The sequence below is a fragment of the Piliocolobus tephrosceles genome, chromosome 21 (assembly GCF_002776525.5).
Source record: "Piliocolobus tephrosceles isolate RC106 chromosome 21, ASM277652v3, whole genome shotgun sequence".
Classification (NCBI taxonomy): Eukaryota; Metazoa; Chordata; class Mammalia; order Primates; family Cercopithecidae; genus Piliocolobus; species Piliocolobus tephrosceles.
This window is the reverse complement of record NC_045454.1, coordinates 5,949,050-5,966,144: the sequence shown is the minus strand read 5'-3', so window position 1 is coordinate 5,966,144 and position 17,095 is coordinate 5,949,050. Positions and strand designations below refer to the sequence as shown.

The window sequence follows — 17,095 nt, the reverse complement described above, 5'->3', positions numbered from 1 at the left end:
TGTAATCATGGCCTGGTCTTTCTTTTTTTTTTTTTTTTTTTGTTTTGAGACGGAGTCTCGCTGTGCCGCCCAGGCTGGAGTGCAGTGGCCGGATCTCAGCTCACTGCAAGCTCCGCCTCCCGGGTTTATGCCATTCTCCTGCCTCAGCCGCCCGAATAGCTGGGACTACAGGCGCCCGCCAAATCGCCCGGCTAGTTTTTTGTATTTTTTTAGTAGAGACGGGGTTTCACCGTGTTAGCCAGGATGGTCTCGATCTCCTGACCTCGTGATCCACCCGTCTCAGCCTCCCAAAGTGCTGGGATTACAGGCTTGAGCCACCGCCCGGCCTATCATGGCCTGGTCTTTCTGATGGTCAACCCAGTCCAGGGAACCTACAGAGGTTGCCTCATTAGAACAAATCACGTTCCTCTCACCTAGCACATCCCAAGAAGTTAGGAGCTCTGTGTCAGAAACCAATGAAGAGACCAACATATGCATTTCTTCTTCTTTTACAAGGTTCCTCAGCCGTTCTTCAATTGTGCTTTGTCCATACTTTACTGGTGTGTGTAACAGGAGTAGGTGGCTCTTCTGAGATTTTTACTCAGCAGAATGGGAAAGACAGTTGACTGAAAGATCCTTTAGGCCTGGGGGCGGTGTCTCATGCCTGTAATCCCAGCACTTTGGGAGGCTGAGGCGGGCAGATCAGGAGGTCAGGAGATCGAAACCATCCTGGCCAATATGGTGAAACCCCATCCCTACTAATAATATAAAACAAAATTAGCTGGGCATGGTGGTAGGTGCCTGTGGTCCCACCTATTAGGGAGGCTGAGGCAGGAGAATCACTTGAACCCGGGAGGTGGAGGTTGCAGTGAGCCAAGATTGTGCCACTGCACTCCAGCCTGGTGACAGAGTGAGACTCTGTCTCAAAAAAAAAAAAAAAAAAAAAAGATCCTTTATTGAATGTCTGAGTCCTTGTGAGAGAACAGCTCACTGGAATGATGCCTCTTTAAGACAGTAGTCTTAAAACCACTGCTGATTTTATTTTGGGCTTTTGCATATATTAGAAATGAACTTGGGGCCGGGCGCGGTGGCTCAAGCCTGTAATCCCAGCACTTTGGGAGGCCGAGACGGGCGGATCATGAGGTCAGGAGATCGAGACCATCCTGGCTAACACGGTGAAACCCCATCTCTACTAAAAATACAAAAAACTAGCCGGGCGGGGTGGCGGGCGCCTGTAGTCCCAGCTACTCCGGAGGCTGAGGCAGGAGAATGGCGTGAACCCGCGAGGCGGAGCTTGCAGTGAGCTGAGATCCGGCCACTGCACTCCAGCCCAGGAGACACAGCAAGACTCCGTCTCAAAAAAAAAAAAAAGAAATGAAGTTGGGGCTGGGCACGGTGGCTCATACCTGTAATCCTAGCACTTTGGGAGGCTGAGGTAGGTGGATTGCTTGAGCCCAGGAGTTTGAGACCATCCTAACACTGTAAGACCTTGTCTCTACAAAACATATGAAAATTAGCTGGCTGTGGTGGCGCACACCTGCAGTCCCAGCTACTCAGGAGGCTGAGGTGGGAGAATCACCTGAGCCCAGGAGGTCGAGGCAGCAGTGTGCTAGGATTGTGTCACTGCACTTGAGCCTTAGTTACAGAGTAAGACCCTGTCTCAGAAAAAAAAGAAGAAGAAAATTTAAAAATAAATGAACTTGACATTTCTATTTAGTCAGTGGTTCCATATGTTAGTCTTTGTCTTCTTTGTTTTATATGTGTGGGGATGTTGTATCAGGGAATAGCCATTGATTTATATATTTTTGAGGACGTTTCTCTTTCGTTTTTTTTTTGCCTAGGAGTTTCTCTAACACCTGTACACACTCTAGGAGTTTTGGATTGGGTAGTATAAATATTTATTTTCCTTTCCTTTATCTGATTTAGATATTAAAGTATATTTTTGTCAATTAAGTTTATTAGAATGTATACATTGGGAATTAAATTTTTAATTTTTTTTTTTAAATACAGTCTCACTCTGTTGCCCAGGCTGGAGCGCAGTGGCGCGATGTCAGCTCACTGCAACCTCTGCCTCCCGGGTTCAAGCAATTCTCCTTCCTCAGCCTCCCAAGTAGCTGGGATTACAGGTACCTGCCACCACACCCAGCTAACTTTTTGTATTTTTAGTAGAGATGAGGTTTTGCCATGTTGGCCAGGCTGGTCTCAAACTCCTGACCTCAGGTGATTCACCCGCCTCAGCCTCCCAAAGTGCTGGGATTACAGGTGTAAGCTACTGCACCTGGCCTCATTTAAAATTTTTTTAGAGACAGGGTTTCATTCTGCCTCCCAGGCTAGATGGCAGTGGTACAGTTTAGGTCACTGCATCCTTGACTTCCAGGGCAAAAGTGCTCTTCCCAGCTCAGCCTCCCCTGTACCTGGGATTGTTGGTTATGCCAATACATTGGTGTTGAACTGGCTTCAAACAACTGTCCCATCTCAGCCTTCCAAAGTGCTGAGATTACAAGTGTGAGCCACCATACCCAACCATGAGTTTTTGATATCTCAAGAATACACTGTTTTAAAGTTGTTACCATCTTAAGCCCAGAAATACCAACACATTGACTCACCGTAAGTTGTTATTTAAGTCTGAGAGGAAGAACTCAAGCTGTGTTTGATCCCTGTTTGGTCTCACACCTAACAACAATAAATGCAGAAAATTTCTTTGATCAAATATGTAGGATTTTCTCCTGTAATGAGCAAGCAGTCAGTTCTGCAGTGGATTGTGCTAGATGTACTTCAATAAATTCTGACATTATGTAGTTGGAGATAGCATTGATATGGTTTGGCTGTATGTCCCCACCCAAATCTCATCTCCAATTGTAATCCCCACTTGTCATGGAGGGACCTGGTAGGAGGTGTTAGATCATGGGGGTGGTTTCCGCCATGCTGTTCTCGTGATAGTGAGTGAGTTCTCATGAGATCTGATGGTTTCAGAGTGTGGAATTTCCTCCCTCACTCTCCCTCTGTCCTGCCACCATATAAGACATGCCTTACTTCCCTTTTACTTTTCACCATGATCGTAAGTTTCCTGAGACCTCCCCAGCCACATGGAACTGAGTCAATTAAACTTCTTTTCTTTATAAATTTTTTTTTTTTTTTTCTTCTTGAGACGGAGTCTCGCTCTGTCGCCCAGGCTGGAGTGCAGTGGCCGGATCTCGGCTCACTGCAAACTCCGCCTCCCGGGTTCACGCCATTCTCCTGCCTCAGCCTCCCGAGTAGCTGGGACTACAGGCGCCCGCCACCTCGTCCAGCTAGCTTTTTGTATTTTTTAGTAGAGACGGGGTTTCACTGTGTTAGCCAGGATGGTTTCGATCTCCTGACCTCGTGATCCGCCCGTCTCGGCCTCCCAAAGTGCTGGGATTACAGGCTTGAGCCACCGCGCCCGGCCTTTCTTTATAAATTACCCAGTCTTTTTTTTTTTTTAGACAGAGTCTCGCTCTGTTACCCAGGCTGGGGTGCAGTAGTGCAATTTCAGCTAACCACAGTCTCCACCTCCTGGGTTCAGATGATTCTCCTGCCTCAGCCTCCCAAGTAGCTAGGACTACAGGAGTGCGCCATCATGCCTGGTTAATTTTTGTATTTTTAATAGAGACGGGGTTTCACTATGTTGGCCAGGCTGGTCTCGAACTCCTGACCTCGTGATCTGCCCGCCTCAGCCTCCCAAAGTGCTAGGATTACAGGAATTGCCCAGTCTTGAGTATGTCTTTATAGCAGTGTGAAAACGCACTAATACAAGCATCAAATCCCACATGGTGAGCACTGAATCCACAAGACTGCCCCCACTTGAGACAGCAGTCCCAAATCTAGACCTCCCAGAACTGGCTCCAAGTTGGGTTTCCAATGACTTCCTCTTCAGGTTCAATTAATATGCTAGAACCATTCACAGAGCTCAGAGAAACATTTAAAGTTACAGGTTTATTACAAAAGGTATTTACATATTTTTTGAGAGTCTCGGTCTGTTGCTGAGACTGGAGTGCAGTGGCGCGATCTCAGCTCACTGCAACCTCTGCCTACCGGGTTTAAGCAATTCTTGTGCCTCAGCCTCACAAATAATTGGGATTACAGGCACCCACCACCGCATCCAGCTGATTTTTATATTTTTAGTAGAGATGGGATTTCACCATGGTGGCCAGGCTGGTCTCAAACTCCCAACCTCAAGTGATCCACCCGCTTCAGCCCTCAAAGTACTGGGATTACAGGCATGAGCCACTGCACCGGCCAAAAAACTTTTTTTTTTTTTTTTAATGAAAGACACAAATTAACACTCAGATGGAAACATACATGGGGTGAGTTCTGGAAGGGTCTCAAACATAGGATTGTCTATCCCCTGGAGTCGGGGTGTGCCACCCTTTTAGCACTTGGATGAGTTCTCGTTCACCTTCCTGTCAGCCTCCATGTGTTCAGCTTTCCAGAAGCTTTCTGAACCCAGTCCTTTTGGTGGTTTTTTTTTTTTTGAGACAGTATCTCACTCTCTCACCCAGGCTGGAGTGCAGTGGCATAATCTTGGCTCACTGCAGCTTCCACCTCCCAAGTTCAAGTGATTCTCCTGCCTCGGCCTTCTGAGTAGCTGGGATTACAGGCACGCACCACCACTCCCAGCTAATGTTTGTATTTTTAGCAGAGACGGGGTTTTACCATGTTGGTTAGGCTGGTCTTGAACTCCTGACCTAATGATCCACCCACCTCGGCCTCTCAGAGTGCTGGGATTCTAGGTGTGAGCCACTGCGCCCGGCCTCCTTTTGGGTTTCTATGGAAGCTTTATTACATAGCCGTTATTGAAGCATGGACAAATATGTCAAAATGTGATTCTACAAAGAGTGTATGATCTAAATCCTATCAGGCCCATCTGTTCAGATTCTTCTTTTTTTTTTTTTGAGACGGAGTCTCGCTCTGTGGCCCAGGCTGGAGTGCGGTGGCCAGATCTCAGCTCACTGCAAGCTCCGCCTCCCAGGTTCACGCCATTCTCCTGCCTCAGCCTCCCGAGTAGCTGGGACTACAGGCGCCCGCCACCTCGCCCGGCTAATTTTTTGTATTTTTTAGTAGAGACGGGGTTTCACCGTGTTAGCCAGGATGGTCTCGATCTCCTGACCTCGTGATCCGCCCGTCTCGGCCTCCCAAAGTGCTGGGATTACAGGCTTGAGCCACCGCGCCCGGCCTGTTCAGATTCTTCTTGGTGGCTCTGTGCAAGATTTCCTCCAGGCAATGGGCCAGAACTCTTTCTGAAATAAAGGTCTTATGATCTATAATTGGAAAAATGGGGAAGATGAGAGTTCTGCCTTGGACAAGGGAAAAGAAGGCTAGAGAAGGTCAGAGAGAGAGATTCTATTTCCTGAGACCTGCTTTGGAGGCCTAAGGCACACCAACATTGTAACAAAAGACTGTAACAAGGGCTATGGCAATTATGACCCAGAAAGCATGGATAAAAGTCTACATATGTATATATATTATAATATCACAAGGAAACATTGCATTTTCCCGTTTTTTTTTTTTTTTTTTTTTTTTTTTGGAGGCAGAGTCTTTCTTTGTCACCTAGGCTGGAGTACAGTGGTGTGATCTCAGGTCACTGCAACCTCCACCTCCTGAGTTCAAGTGATTCTCGTGCTTTAGCCTCCTGAGTAGCTGGGATTACAGGTGTGCACCACCACATTCGGCTTATTTTTGTATTTATAGTAGAAAGAGAGGGTCTCACCATGTTGGCCAGGCTAGCCTTAAACTTCTGTCCTCAAGTGGTCCGCCCACCTTGGCCTCCCAAAGTGCTGGGGTTACATACATGAGCCACCATGCTCATCCAGAATGTTGCATTTTCTGTTTTCAGTTTTCTCCACATAATTTGTGGATAGTCTTTAAATTTCACCTTTTGTTTCTTGGATCAGATGCTATTTCTAGTCATTATGTTGTCAAGATTGATTGTGTTTGAATGATGGTTTACCAAATTAATGATCAAATATTTCATAGTACTCTATTGAAAATGTAGCCAATTTCTTGTATCTCATGAACTTCTCCACTGTTCTGTATGTCATCTGTGTTTTCTGAAAAATGCCGGAAGTTCTGGAAATTACATTTTTTTTTTTTTTTTTTTTTTTTTTGAGACAGAGTCTCGCTCTGTCACCCGGGCTGGAGTGCAGTGGCCGGATCTCAGCTCACTGCAAGCTCCGCCTCCCGGGTTCACGCCATTCTCCTGCCTCAGCCTCCGGAGTAGCTGGGACTACAGGCGCCCGCCACCTCGCCCGGCTAGTTTTTTGTATTGTTAGTAGAGATGGGGTTTCACCGTGTTAGCCAGGATGGTCTCGATCTCCTGACCTCGTGATCCGCCCGTCTCGGCCTCCCAAAGTGCTGGGATTACAGGCTTGAGCCACCGCGCCCGGCCGGAAATTACATTCTTGAGTTAACACATGCAGGCTGTTTTGGTCCTCATCTTTCCGTTGGAATTTCCCGCAGTGTTCACCTGGTCCCTGGTCATCCACGACCTGCTGCTTTGCTGCTGTTCTCTGGCTCTTATTTGCTGGTTATGTTGCTGACGACCTAGTCCATGGGTCTCCAAACCACTGCCAGGAAATGTTTCTGCACTTTGCTGATACCGACAGTGCCCTGCAGTAGAAGCCATTCCCACTGTGGGTTGCTTACTTATTTTCTGCATAGTTATTTGTTTTTCTGTTGAGAATTATGAAGCCAAATTTATTAGTTTTAGATAAGTGCACATTAAATTCCATTTGTTCACACTCACAACTATGTGTCTGCTAATATGTTAAGTATTGGTATCTCTGCTATTCCTTTTTTATTTCATCAAATTTTATAACATTTTACGTTGTATGAGTGTAACAGAGTTTCAATAGAGTATTTTTGTTGTTGTTTGAATTTAGATTGAATTAATTACCAGAAACATTTAAACTCACTCCCCCCACCCAACTTCACTGACTCTCCCCTTTCTGTTCTCTTTCTATTAATTTCAGTATTTTACATACCTCATATAAGTGGAATCATATTGTATTTGTCTTCTTATGACTGGCTTATTTCACTTAGCATAGTATCTTCCAAGTTCATCCATTTTGTAGCATACAAAGATATTTTTGTATTAGGACCGAAGAATGTTTCTTTTTATGTGTATATCACTTTTGTTTATCTCTTTATCTGTTGTTGGACACCTGGGTTGCTTCTGCCTCTGATTTTTTTTTTTTTTTTTTTTTTTTTGAGACAGAGTTTTGCTCTTGTTGCCCAGGCTGGAGTGCAGTGCCAGCATCTCGGCTCACTGCAACCTGTGCCTCCCGGGTTTAAGTGATTCTCCTGCCTCAGCCTCCCAAGTAGCTGGGATTACAGGTGCCCACCACCATGCCCAGCTAATTTTTTTTGTATTTTTAGTACTGTCGGGGTTTCACCATGTTGGCCAGGCTGGTCTCAAACTCCTGAGGTCAGGTGATCCACCCACCTCAGCCTCCTAACGTGCTGGGATTACAGGTGTGAGCCACCACACCTAGCTTTGAAATTTTTAATAATGTTGCAGTGAACATGGTTTCTAAATCTCTCTTTAAGATGCTATCTTTAGTTCTTTTGTATATATACCCAGATGAGGAATTGTTGCCTATACTGGTAATTTGATTTTGGATTATTTGAGAAAATGTCATACTTGTTTACTTTATTATTGTTATTATTTTATTGTCGAGACAGGGTCTCACTGTGTCACCCAGGATGGAGTGCGGTATACAATCTCAGTTCACTGCAACCTCCGTCTCCCAGGTTCAAGCGATTCTTGTGCCTCATCCTCCCGAGTAGCTTGGATTACAGGCTTGTGCCTCCATCCCCATCTAATTTTTGTACTTCTTTCATAGAGACAGGGTTTTACCATGTTGGCCAGGCTGGTCTCCAACTCCTGGCCTCAGGTGATCCACCCACCTCAGCCTCCCAAAGTGCTGAGATTACAGGCGTGAGCCACCGCACCTGGCCCATACTTCTTTGCACCATTTTACATTTCCAACAACAGGATATAAGTCTCCCATTTCTGCACATTTTTGCCACTTGTGATTTACTGGTTTTTTTTTTTTGGTTTGTTTTTTGGGTTTTTTTTTAACAATAAACATTTGGGTTTTCTTTGCATTTTTCTAATGATTAGTGATATTTTGCATGTTTTCATATGGTTGTTAGTTGTATATCACTTCTGGAGAAATGTGTATTCCACTCTTTTCCTTATTTCTTAATTTTTCGTTTACTTTTATTCAATAATATTAAATGAAATATCTTTTTTATTCGTATGACTTACATATATCTTAGATATTAATGTCTTAGAGATTTGATTTGCAAATATTTTGTTACATTGGTAAGTTTCCTTTTCACTCTGGCAATTGTTTTCCTTCATTCATAATCACTGTCTATCTTGTAATGCATTTTATGTATTTTTACCTTCTTTCTTGTTCTATTGAGGTTATAGCCAGGAAAAAACATTGTTGAATCCACTGTCATAAAGCTTTTTATCTATTATTTTTTCCAGGAGTTTTATAGTTTTCGATCTTAATTTTAGGTCATAAATCAATTCTTAAGTTAATTTGTGCATAGGGTGTAAAGTAAGGGTTCAACTTCATTCCTTTGCATGTAGATATCCAATTTCCGGAGCACTATCTGTTGAAGTGACTGTCCTTTTCTCCTCACGTGGTTTTGGCATTCTTATGGAACACGATTTAACTACATTTTTTTTTTTTTTTTTTTTTGTTGAGACGGAGTCTCGCTCTGTCGCCCAGGCTGGAGTGCAGTGGCCGGATCTCAGCTCACTGCAAGCTCCGCCTCCCGGGTTTACGCCATTCTCCTGCCACAGCCTCCCAAGTAGCTGTGACTACAGGCGCCCACCACCTCACCCGGCTAGTTTTTTGTATTTTTAGTAGAGACGGGGTTTCACTGTGATAGCCAGGATGGTCTTGATCTCCTGACCTCGTGATCCGCCCGTCTCGGCCTCCCAAAGTGCTGGGATTACAGGCTTGAGCCACCGCGCCCGGCCAATTTAACTACCTTTTTGAGGGTTTGTTTCTGGCCTCTCTGTTCTCCCTTAGTTTATACATCTGTCTTCATGTCACTACAGTTCTGTTTTGATGAAGGTAGCCTGGTAATAAGGCTGAAGTTCAATGACATGATCGTGGTTCACTCTAGCCTCGAACTCCTGAGCTCAAGCAATTCTCCTGCTTCAGCCTCGCCATTAGTGGGGATCACAGGCATGCGCCACTATGCCCAGGTAATTTTTTTAATTTTTAGTAGAGATGGGGTCTTGCTGTATTGCTTAAGCTAGTCTTGAACTGGGCTTCTGCTTGGCCTCTCACAGTGCTGAGGTTACAAGTGCAAGCCAGTGTGCCTGGCCCATTTGTTTGTTTGTTTTTTAATGTAAACAGATGGTGTCATAATATCCTTCCCAGTACTGTTGTTACATTCCAAGTTCTAGTGTGTTGTTTTTCTGTTTTTCTTTGTATCAAGATATTTTCTTTTTTTTTTTTTTTTTTTTTTTTTTGAGACGGAGTCTCACTCTGTGGCCCAGGCTGGAGTGCAGTGGCCGGATCTCAGCTCACTGCAAGCTCCGCCTCCCAGGTTTACGTCATTCTCCTGCCTCAGCCTCCCGAGTAGCTGGGACTACAGGCGCCCGCCACCTCGCCCGGCTAGTTTTTTGTATTTTTTAGTGGAGACGGGGTTTCACCGTATTAGCCAGGATGGTCTCGATCTCCTGACCTTGTGATCCACCCGTCTCGGCCTCCCAAAGTGCTGGGATTACAGGCTTGAGCCACCGCGCCCGGCCTATATCAAGATATTTTCTAATTTTTCTTGTGATTTCTTTTTTCAACCCTTGGGTTTTTTAAGTGTGTCGTTAAAATTGCACATATTTGTGGACTTAATACATTTTTCCTCTGCTGTTAATTTCTAGTTATGTTTCATGATGATGGGAATCAATTGTTTATGTGATTTCATATTTTTTTTTTTTTTCTTTTAAGACCAAGTCTCACTCTGTTGCCCAGGCCATGCATTAGCATGATTACAGCTCACTGCAGCCTCGACTTCCTGAGCTCAAGCAATCCACCCACCTCGGCCTCTCAAAGTGCTGTGATTATAGGCATGAGCCACTGTGCTGGGGCTTAAATCTTCAAAAATTCATTTTATATCCTACTGTGAGGTCTATTCTGGAAGTTGTTCCATGGAAATTGGAGAAAAATTTGTATTCTGCTGTTGTGAGTGGTGTGTTCTGTATATATCTCGTATGTCTCATGGGTCTGTAGTGGTGTTTGAGTCTTCCATTTCCTCTTTTTTTTTTCCTGTTTTAGATATATTCTTGCTCTTCTGCCCAGGCTGGAGTGCAGTGGTCCTGCCTCAGCCTCCCAAGTAGCTGGGACTACAGGCATGCACCACCATGCCTGGCTAATTTTTAAAATTTTTTTGTGGATACAGGGTCTTGCTTTGTTGCCCAGGCTGGACTTGAACCCCTAGGATCAAGTGATCTTCCCCCCTCAGCCTTCCAAAGTGTTGGAATTACAAGCAGGAGCCACTGCTCCCAACCAGAATCCTCAGTTTCTTTACTGTTCTTCTGTCTGGTTCTATCCATTTTCAAAACTAGAATATTGAATTCAACTATAATATTGTGGAACAATATTTATCTTTGGAGTTTTACCAAGTTTCCATTCTATACTTAGTTTTTATTTATTTACTTACTACTTTTAATAGAGATGGGGTCTCAGTATGTTGCTCAGGCTTATCTCAAACTCTTAGGCTCTAGTAATCCTCCTGCCTCAGTCTCCCAAAGGGCTGGGATTACAGACATGAGCCACTGCACCCAGCCTCATTCTGTACTTATGAGCTCTGACCCTTGGTGTTTATATATTTATAATTGTTATATCTTGGTGAATCGAGTTTTTCATCATTTTATAATAATCTTTGTCTCTTATGATTTTTGAGTAAAAATCTGCTCTCTCATATTAACACTGCCACCTGTACTTTCTGCTGGTTACTGTTTGCATGGAATATATTTTTCCATCCTTTCCATTTCAGCTTGTGTGTGTCCTTAGAATTAAAGGGAGTTTCTTGCAGATAGGATTTAGTAAATCTTGTTTTCTTCTGATTCCAAAGTTAAATTAGGCCAACATTACATGAAAAGAAGGAGAGTATCAAACATAGAAACTATTAGAAACAGAAGAGGCTGAGGTAGGAGAATGGCGTGAACCCGGGAGGCGGAGCTTGCAGTGAGTGGAGATCCGGCCACTGCACTCCAGCCTGGCGACAGAGCGAGACTCCATCTCAAAAAAAAAAAAAAAAAAAAAAAAAACAGAATACATATTAGATTATTATCTGTAGATTATTTAATATCCTGTAGATTTTTTTCCTACATTTTTTTCTTACTGCCTTCTGTAGTGTTTTGCTTGTTTCATTGTAGTGAGATACTTGAATCCCATCTCTTGTGTGTGTCTGATATATTTTCTTTTTGTGGTTAGCATTGCAGGTACTTCAAATACTGTGAAATTAAAACATTCTATTTTTAAAAATTAACAGCGTAACTTTTATTAGGTACAGAAAGGTCTACTTCACAACTCTGCTCTCACTTTCTGTTGTTAATGGCAGAAATTATTTTGATATATGTTATGGTCCCATTAACATACATATATAGCACTTTTAAAATGATTTTGTCTTTTAATTGCTTGGAAAGAATTATGGGAGGCTGAGGCAGGCGGATCACCTGAGGTCATGCCTGGCTGACATGGCAAAAGCCTGTCTCTACTAAAAATACAAAAATTAGCCAGGTGTGGTAACGCATGCCTGTAATCCCAGCTACTACTTGGGAGGCTGAGGTGGGAGAATTGCTTGAACTCGGGAGGTGGAGGTTGCAGTGAGCCGAGATCGCGCCACTGCATTCCAGCCTGGGTGACAGAGCAAGACTCTGTCTCAAACAAACAAACAAACAAACAAACACCATTAAAAGTCAAGTTACAAAAGAAAAGGGTAATAATAAATATCTCTATATTTGATTATTTACTGACCTTTAATGTGAACTTTCTATTTTCATTGGGGTTAAAGATACTATTTAGAGACCTTTTATTTTACATTGGTGCAGTCCCTTTAGCAGTTCTTGTCGGGCAAGTCTAGAATACCAGTGCACTCCCTCAGCTCTTCATTTTCTAAGAACATCTACATTTCTTATTTTTGCAGGTGAATGTTACTAAATATAGTATTCTTGGTATTTTTGCCATTTTTTTCTTTAAATGTTTTCAACATATCCTCTCACTGCCTTCTAGCCTACAAAGTTCTGTTGAAGAATATACATAATGTTATACAGTTTCCCTTTATATGACAAGTCTTTTTTTGTCGCTGCTATCAAGATTGTTTCTTTGTCTTTGACTTTTGATAATTTCTTTATAGTATGTCCGCGTGAATGTCCTTGGGTTAGTTTTAGTTAGCATGGTCAAGCTTCTTGAATTTGTATATTCACTTCTTTCCTTAGATTGGGGATGTTTGAACATTATTTCTACAATGGTGATTTCGAATCCTCTGTCTTCCTGTGAATCTCCAATAGTTTGTATATTGTTTCACCTGACAGTATCTCAAAAATGTACTAAGGTTGGTTTTCTTCATCATTTTTTCTTTTTGCTCTGTGGAGCTGATTCTTTTGAATAATGTATCTTTCAGTTTGCTCATTGTTTTCTGTTCCTTTTGCAGTCTACTGTTGAATCCGTTAGTGAATTATTACTTCAGTTATCATATTTCAGCTCCAGAATTTCTGTTCTTTTGGTTTTAGTAGTTTCTCCTGTGATTGATATTTTTTTTCTTTTCATGTAATGTTTGCCAGATTTTATTTAGTTATCTATCTCTGTTATCTTTTTTAGCTCATTAAGCATCTTAAGGCAGTTGCTTTAAATATCCATCAAGTAATTCAGAGGGCTGCCTGTTTTTAGGCTTGTTTTGTGGAGATTGATTGACTGATCATAATTTTAGCCATATTTCCCTGTCTTTTTGTAGGCCTCATAATTTTTGGTTTAGGTTTGGTAAAGCCACCACTTCTCCCAGGTATTTTATATAAGAGTTGTGCAGGAGGATACCTTTACTAATTAGCCTGCTATGAAGGGTATAGGAACAGTTTCTCCTTTTCTGGGGATGTGTTTTTTTCTAGCTTGTGGAAGTACTATTACTAATGACTATACAGCTGATCTCAAATTTCTGATTTTCTGTAAGAGGCGCATCCCTGCTTTTTCTCAGAAGCTTTCAATTTCTGTTGTATTTCTCCGCTCATAATCTCTCTCAAACTCACCCATAATCCACCTGACTCCTGCAGGTTCCCCACTGCTCTAATGCATCCCTCCATCCCTTTTGTTTTCTGTACTGCCAGCATGATACACACAGTATGCTCATATTCCTTCCAATGTCTGAGTCAGGTAAGGCAGAATCTGGGCTCTCTGTCAGACACTGAACATGCCATTGTCATGGGTTGAAGTTCCACTTTTTTCTTTCTTTTTTAGAGAGCAGCTCAAAATTGGGAAGCAATACAGAAAACAAATCTCTTAAAAATCAACTTGGATTAACCTTTCAGTTACATCTGAGTGAACTGCAGGTATTTCAAGCTGAAAGGAATATTTCTGGATGGAAACCTGTCGAAAAACCTATCAACAACAATTCCTTAGTTTCACCACTTCAAAAAATTTATTCTACTGTCAAATCTCACATTTTAAATAAATATAGAAATGATTTTGATGATTCTCCGTTTCTCCCACAAGAACAAAAAGCACTAATTAGCGGAAAGCCTTGTGAATGTAATGAGCACAGCAAAGTCTTTAGTGTGTCTTCAAGCCTTGCTAACCATCAAGTAATCCACACTGCAGATAACCCTTACAAATGTAATGAATGTGACAAGGTCTTTAGTAACAGTTCCAACCTTGTACAGCATCAAAGAATTCATACTGGTGAGAAGCCTTACAAGTGTCATGAATGTGGCAAGCTCTTCAATCGAATTTCACTCCTTGCACGACATCAGAGAATCCATACTGGAGAGAAACCTTACAAATGTAATGAGTGTGGCAAAGTCTTCACTCAAAATTCTCACCTTGCAAATCATCACAGAATCCACACTGGAGAGAAACCTTACAAATGTAATGAGTGTGGCAAGGTCTTCAATAGAAATGCACACCTTGCACGACATCAGAAAATTCATAGTGGAGAGAAACCTTACAAATGTAAGGAGTGTGGCAAAGCATTTTCAGGGGGTTCAGGCCTTACTGCTCATCTTGTAATTCACACTGGAGAGAAACTTTACAAATGTAATAAATGTGGCAAGGTCTTCAGTCGAAACGCACACCTTACCAGACATCAAAGAATCCATACTGGAGAGAAACCTTATGAGTGTAAAGAATGTGGCAAAGTCTTCAGGCACAAGTTTTGTCTAACCAATCATCAGAGAACACACACAGGAGAGCAGCCTTACAAATGTAATGAATGTGGCAGAGTCTTCAGTTACAATTCACACCTTGCACAACATCAGAGAATACACACTGGAGAGAAACCTTACAAATGCCGTGACTGTGGCAAGGTATTTAGTCGACTTTCATGCCTTACACGACATCAAAGAGTTCATACTGGAGAGAAGCCTTACAAATGTCATGAATGTGGCAAAGCATTTAGAGACTGTTCAGGCCTTACTGCCCATCTACTAATTCATACTGGAGAGAAACCTTACAAATGTGAAGAATGTGCCAAGGTCTTCAGGCATAGATTATCCCTAAGCAATCATCAGAGATTTCATACTGGAGAGAAACCTTACAGATGTCATGAGTGTGGCAAGGACTTCACTCGAAATTCAAACCTTGCAAATCATCACAGAATCCATACTGGAGAGAAACCTTACAAATGTAGTGAATGTGGCAAAGTCTTTGGTCACAATTCACACCTTGCACGACACAGGCAAATTCATACCGGAGAGAAGCCTTACAAATGCAATGAATGTGGCAAGGTCTTCAGCCACAAGTTATACCTAACAAAACATGAGAGAATTCATACTAGAGAGAAACCCTACCGATGTCATGAATGTGGTGAGGACTTCACTCGAAATTCAAACCTTGCAGATCATCACAGAATCCATACTGGAGAGAAGCCGTACAGATGAAATGTGTGTGGTAGGATCTTTAGTAATAATTGATACCTTGCACAGCATGAGAGAATTCATACATGAGAGAGTTCTTACAAACCGAGTATGGCAAACTCTTCATCCTGAGATCTAGCATTAATCAACCTCAGAGATTCCATACTAAAGAGAAATCATAGCAATGTATGTGACACAGGTCACTTGAGGCCTGCCAAATGACTAGATATCAAAATATACATCTTGGATGAAGCCACACAGATGGATTGTGTGTGCTGAGGCTATTATTCAAGGACCATTACTATGGAACATAAGATTTACACAAGCGGTAACTTAGGCTCTAGTTCTCCAATATTTATATCGCATGCTGCAGAAAAATCACAGCTCCAAATATGTTGAATCTCATGATGTGATGTATGTCAAAGGTCCAAGGGCATGTGGAAATGGTGAGTTATATTCAGGCAATTAAAAAACATAATCATATGGGGTTTTTTGGAAAAGCTACTTTACATTTTATGACTTTCATCCTCAACTTTGAAATCACTTCATGTGACTTCTTGACAGACCTTTCACTGTGGTCTCTTGAAAAGAATCAGGATGCCGGGCGCGGTGGCTCAAGCCTGTAATCCCAGCACTTTGGGAGGCCGAGGCGGGCGGATCATGAGGTTAGGAGATCAAGACCATCCTGGCTAACACAGTGAAATCCCGTCTGTACTAAAAATACAGAAAATTAGCCGGGCGTGGTGGCACACATGTGTAGTCCCAGCTACTCGGGAGGCTGAGGCAGGAGAATGGCATGAACCTGGGAGGTGGAGCTTGTAATGAGCTGAGATTGCACCACTGCACTCCCACCTGGGCGATAGAGTGAGACTCAGTCTCAACAACAACAACAAAAAAGAATGAGCAGGATGACAGGGATGACTTCATTAGCTGAAAATCGTTTCGATCAGTTTCCCAAGGAAGAAGGACACTGTGTTTTCAGATTATTGTCTGATTTAGAGAGCATGGAGGTGGGGAGGAATCATGTAAAACTATAATGGCAGTCATCATACTGTTGCTGAGCACGTTTTTCCTGACAGAAGGGCACAGTGCTTCTCTGCTCTACCAACTAGCCATGAAATAGAGCATATCTGTAGAAATAATGCAAGGGAGATGATGGCCACGTGAATTGCATAGCAATCACTGTTTAGGCAAGAATGATTAAAAAGTCATTTTTGGCTGGGTGCGGTGGCTCACACCTATAATCCCAGCACTTTGGGAGGCCGAGGTGGGTGGATCACTTGAGGTCAGGAGTTTGAGACCAGCCTGGCCAACATCGCCAAACCCCATCTCTACTAAAACTACAAAAGTTAGCTGAGCGTGGTGGTAGATTATTGTAATCCCAGCTACTCTGGAGGCTGAGGCAGGAGAATCGTTTGAACCCGGGAGGCAGAGGTTGCAGTGAGCCAAGATCGCACTATTGCACTGCAGCCTGGGTGACAAGAGCAAAACTCTGTCTCAAAAAAAAAAAAAAAAGTGGTCATTTTTGAAATGGAAGAGAGAAGAGTTAGATTAGAGAATTTAAACTACCAGAATGCCATGTTTTTGAGTAGCATTTACATTTAACTGTTGGCATAATTTCCAACTGTTTGATTTAGAATCTACATAGTTCTCATGTTTTAGTTAATAAAATTAAAATCTTCCTAAGTATGAATCACATCATTTTTACCAACTGTTTTATTCCCCCCTTAGGAGAATATACTGCACAATAATGCACCATTAATAGTAAATACTCTGCAATTTGTTTTTTTTTTTTTTTTGTCTTCATGTTTTTTTTTTGTCTTCACACTGAGCTATGTAGCAGTGATATGTGTCTACTCTAGTATAAAATAGGCATTTTAAAAAATGCACCATTAGAATTTTAAGGTTGACACATCCAGAACAGTTTTGTGTGTGTGTGAAATGAAACAACATATGCATACACTTGTGAGTGCATATCCTTGGGTAAGTATAATTTAGACTAAT

At 42.4% G+C, this 17,095-nt stretch overlaps 1 protein-coding gene across 2 annotated transcripts in view; it reads left to right on the top strand.

Annotated features, from left to right (window-relative positions):
* ZNF880 (zinc finger protein 880) overlaps positions 1-15,586 on the top strand; it is a 28,089-nt gene extending 12,503 nt beyond the window's left edge. For both annotated transcript variants that reach the window (XM_023197500.1, XM_023197499.3), the window contains exon 4: positions 13,479-15,586. In XM_023197500.1, coding sequence (XP_023053268.1) covers positions 13,479-15,115 — 1,637 coding nt within the window. In that variant the 3' untranslated portion in view covers positions 15,116-15,586. The remainder of the gene's footprint in view (positions 1-13,478) is intronic.
* Positions 15,587-17,095: the final 1,509 nt, after the last annotated feature.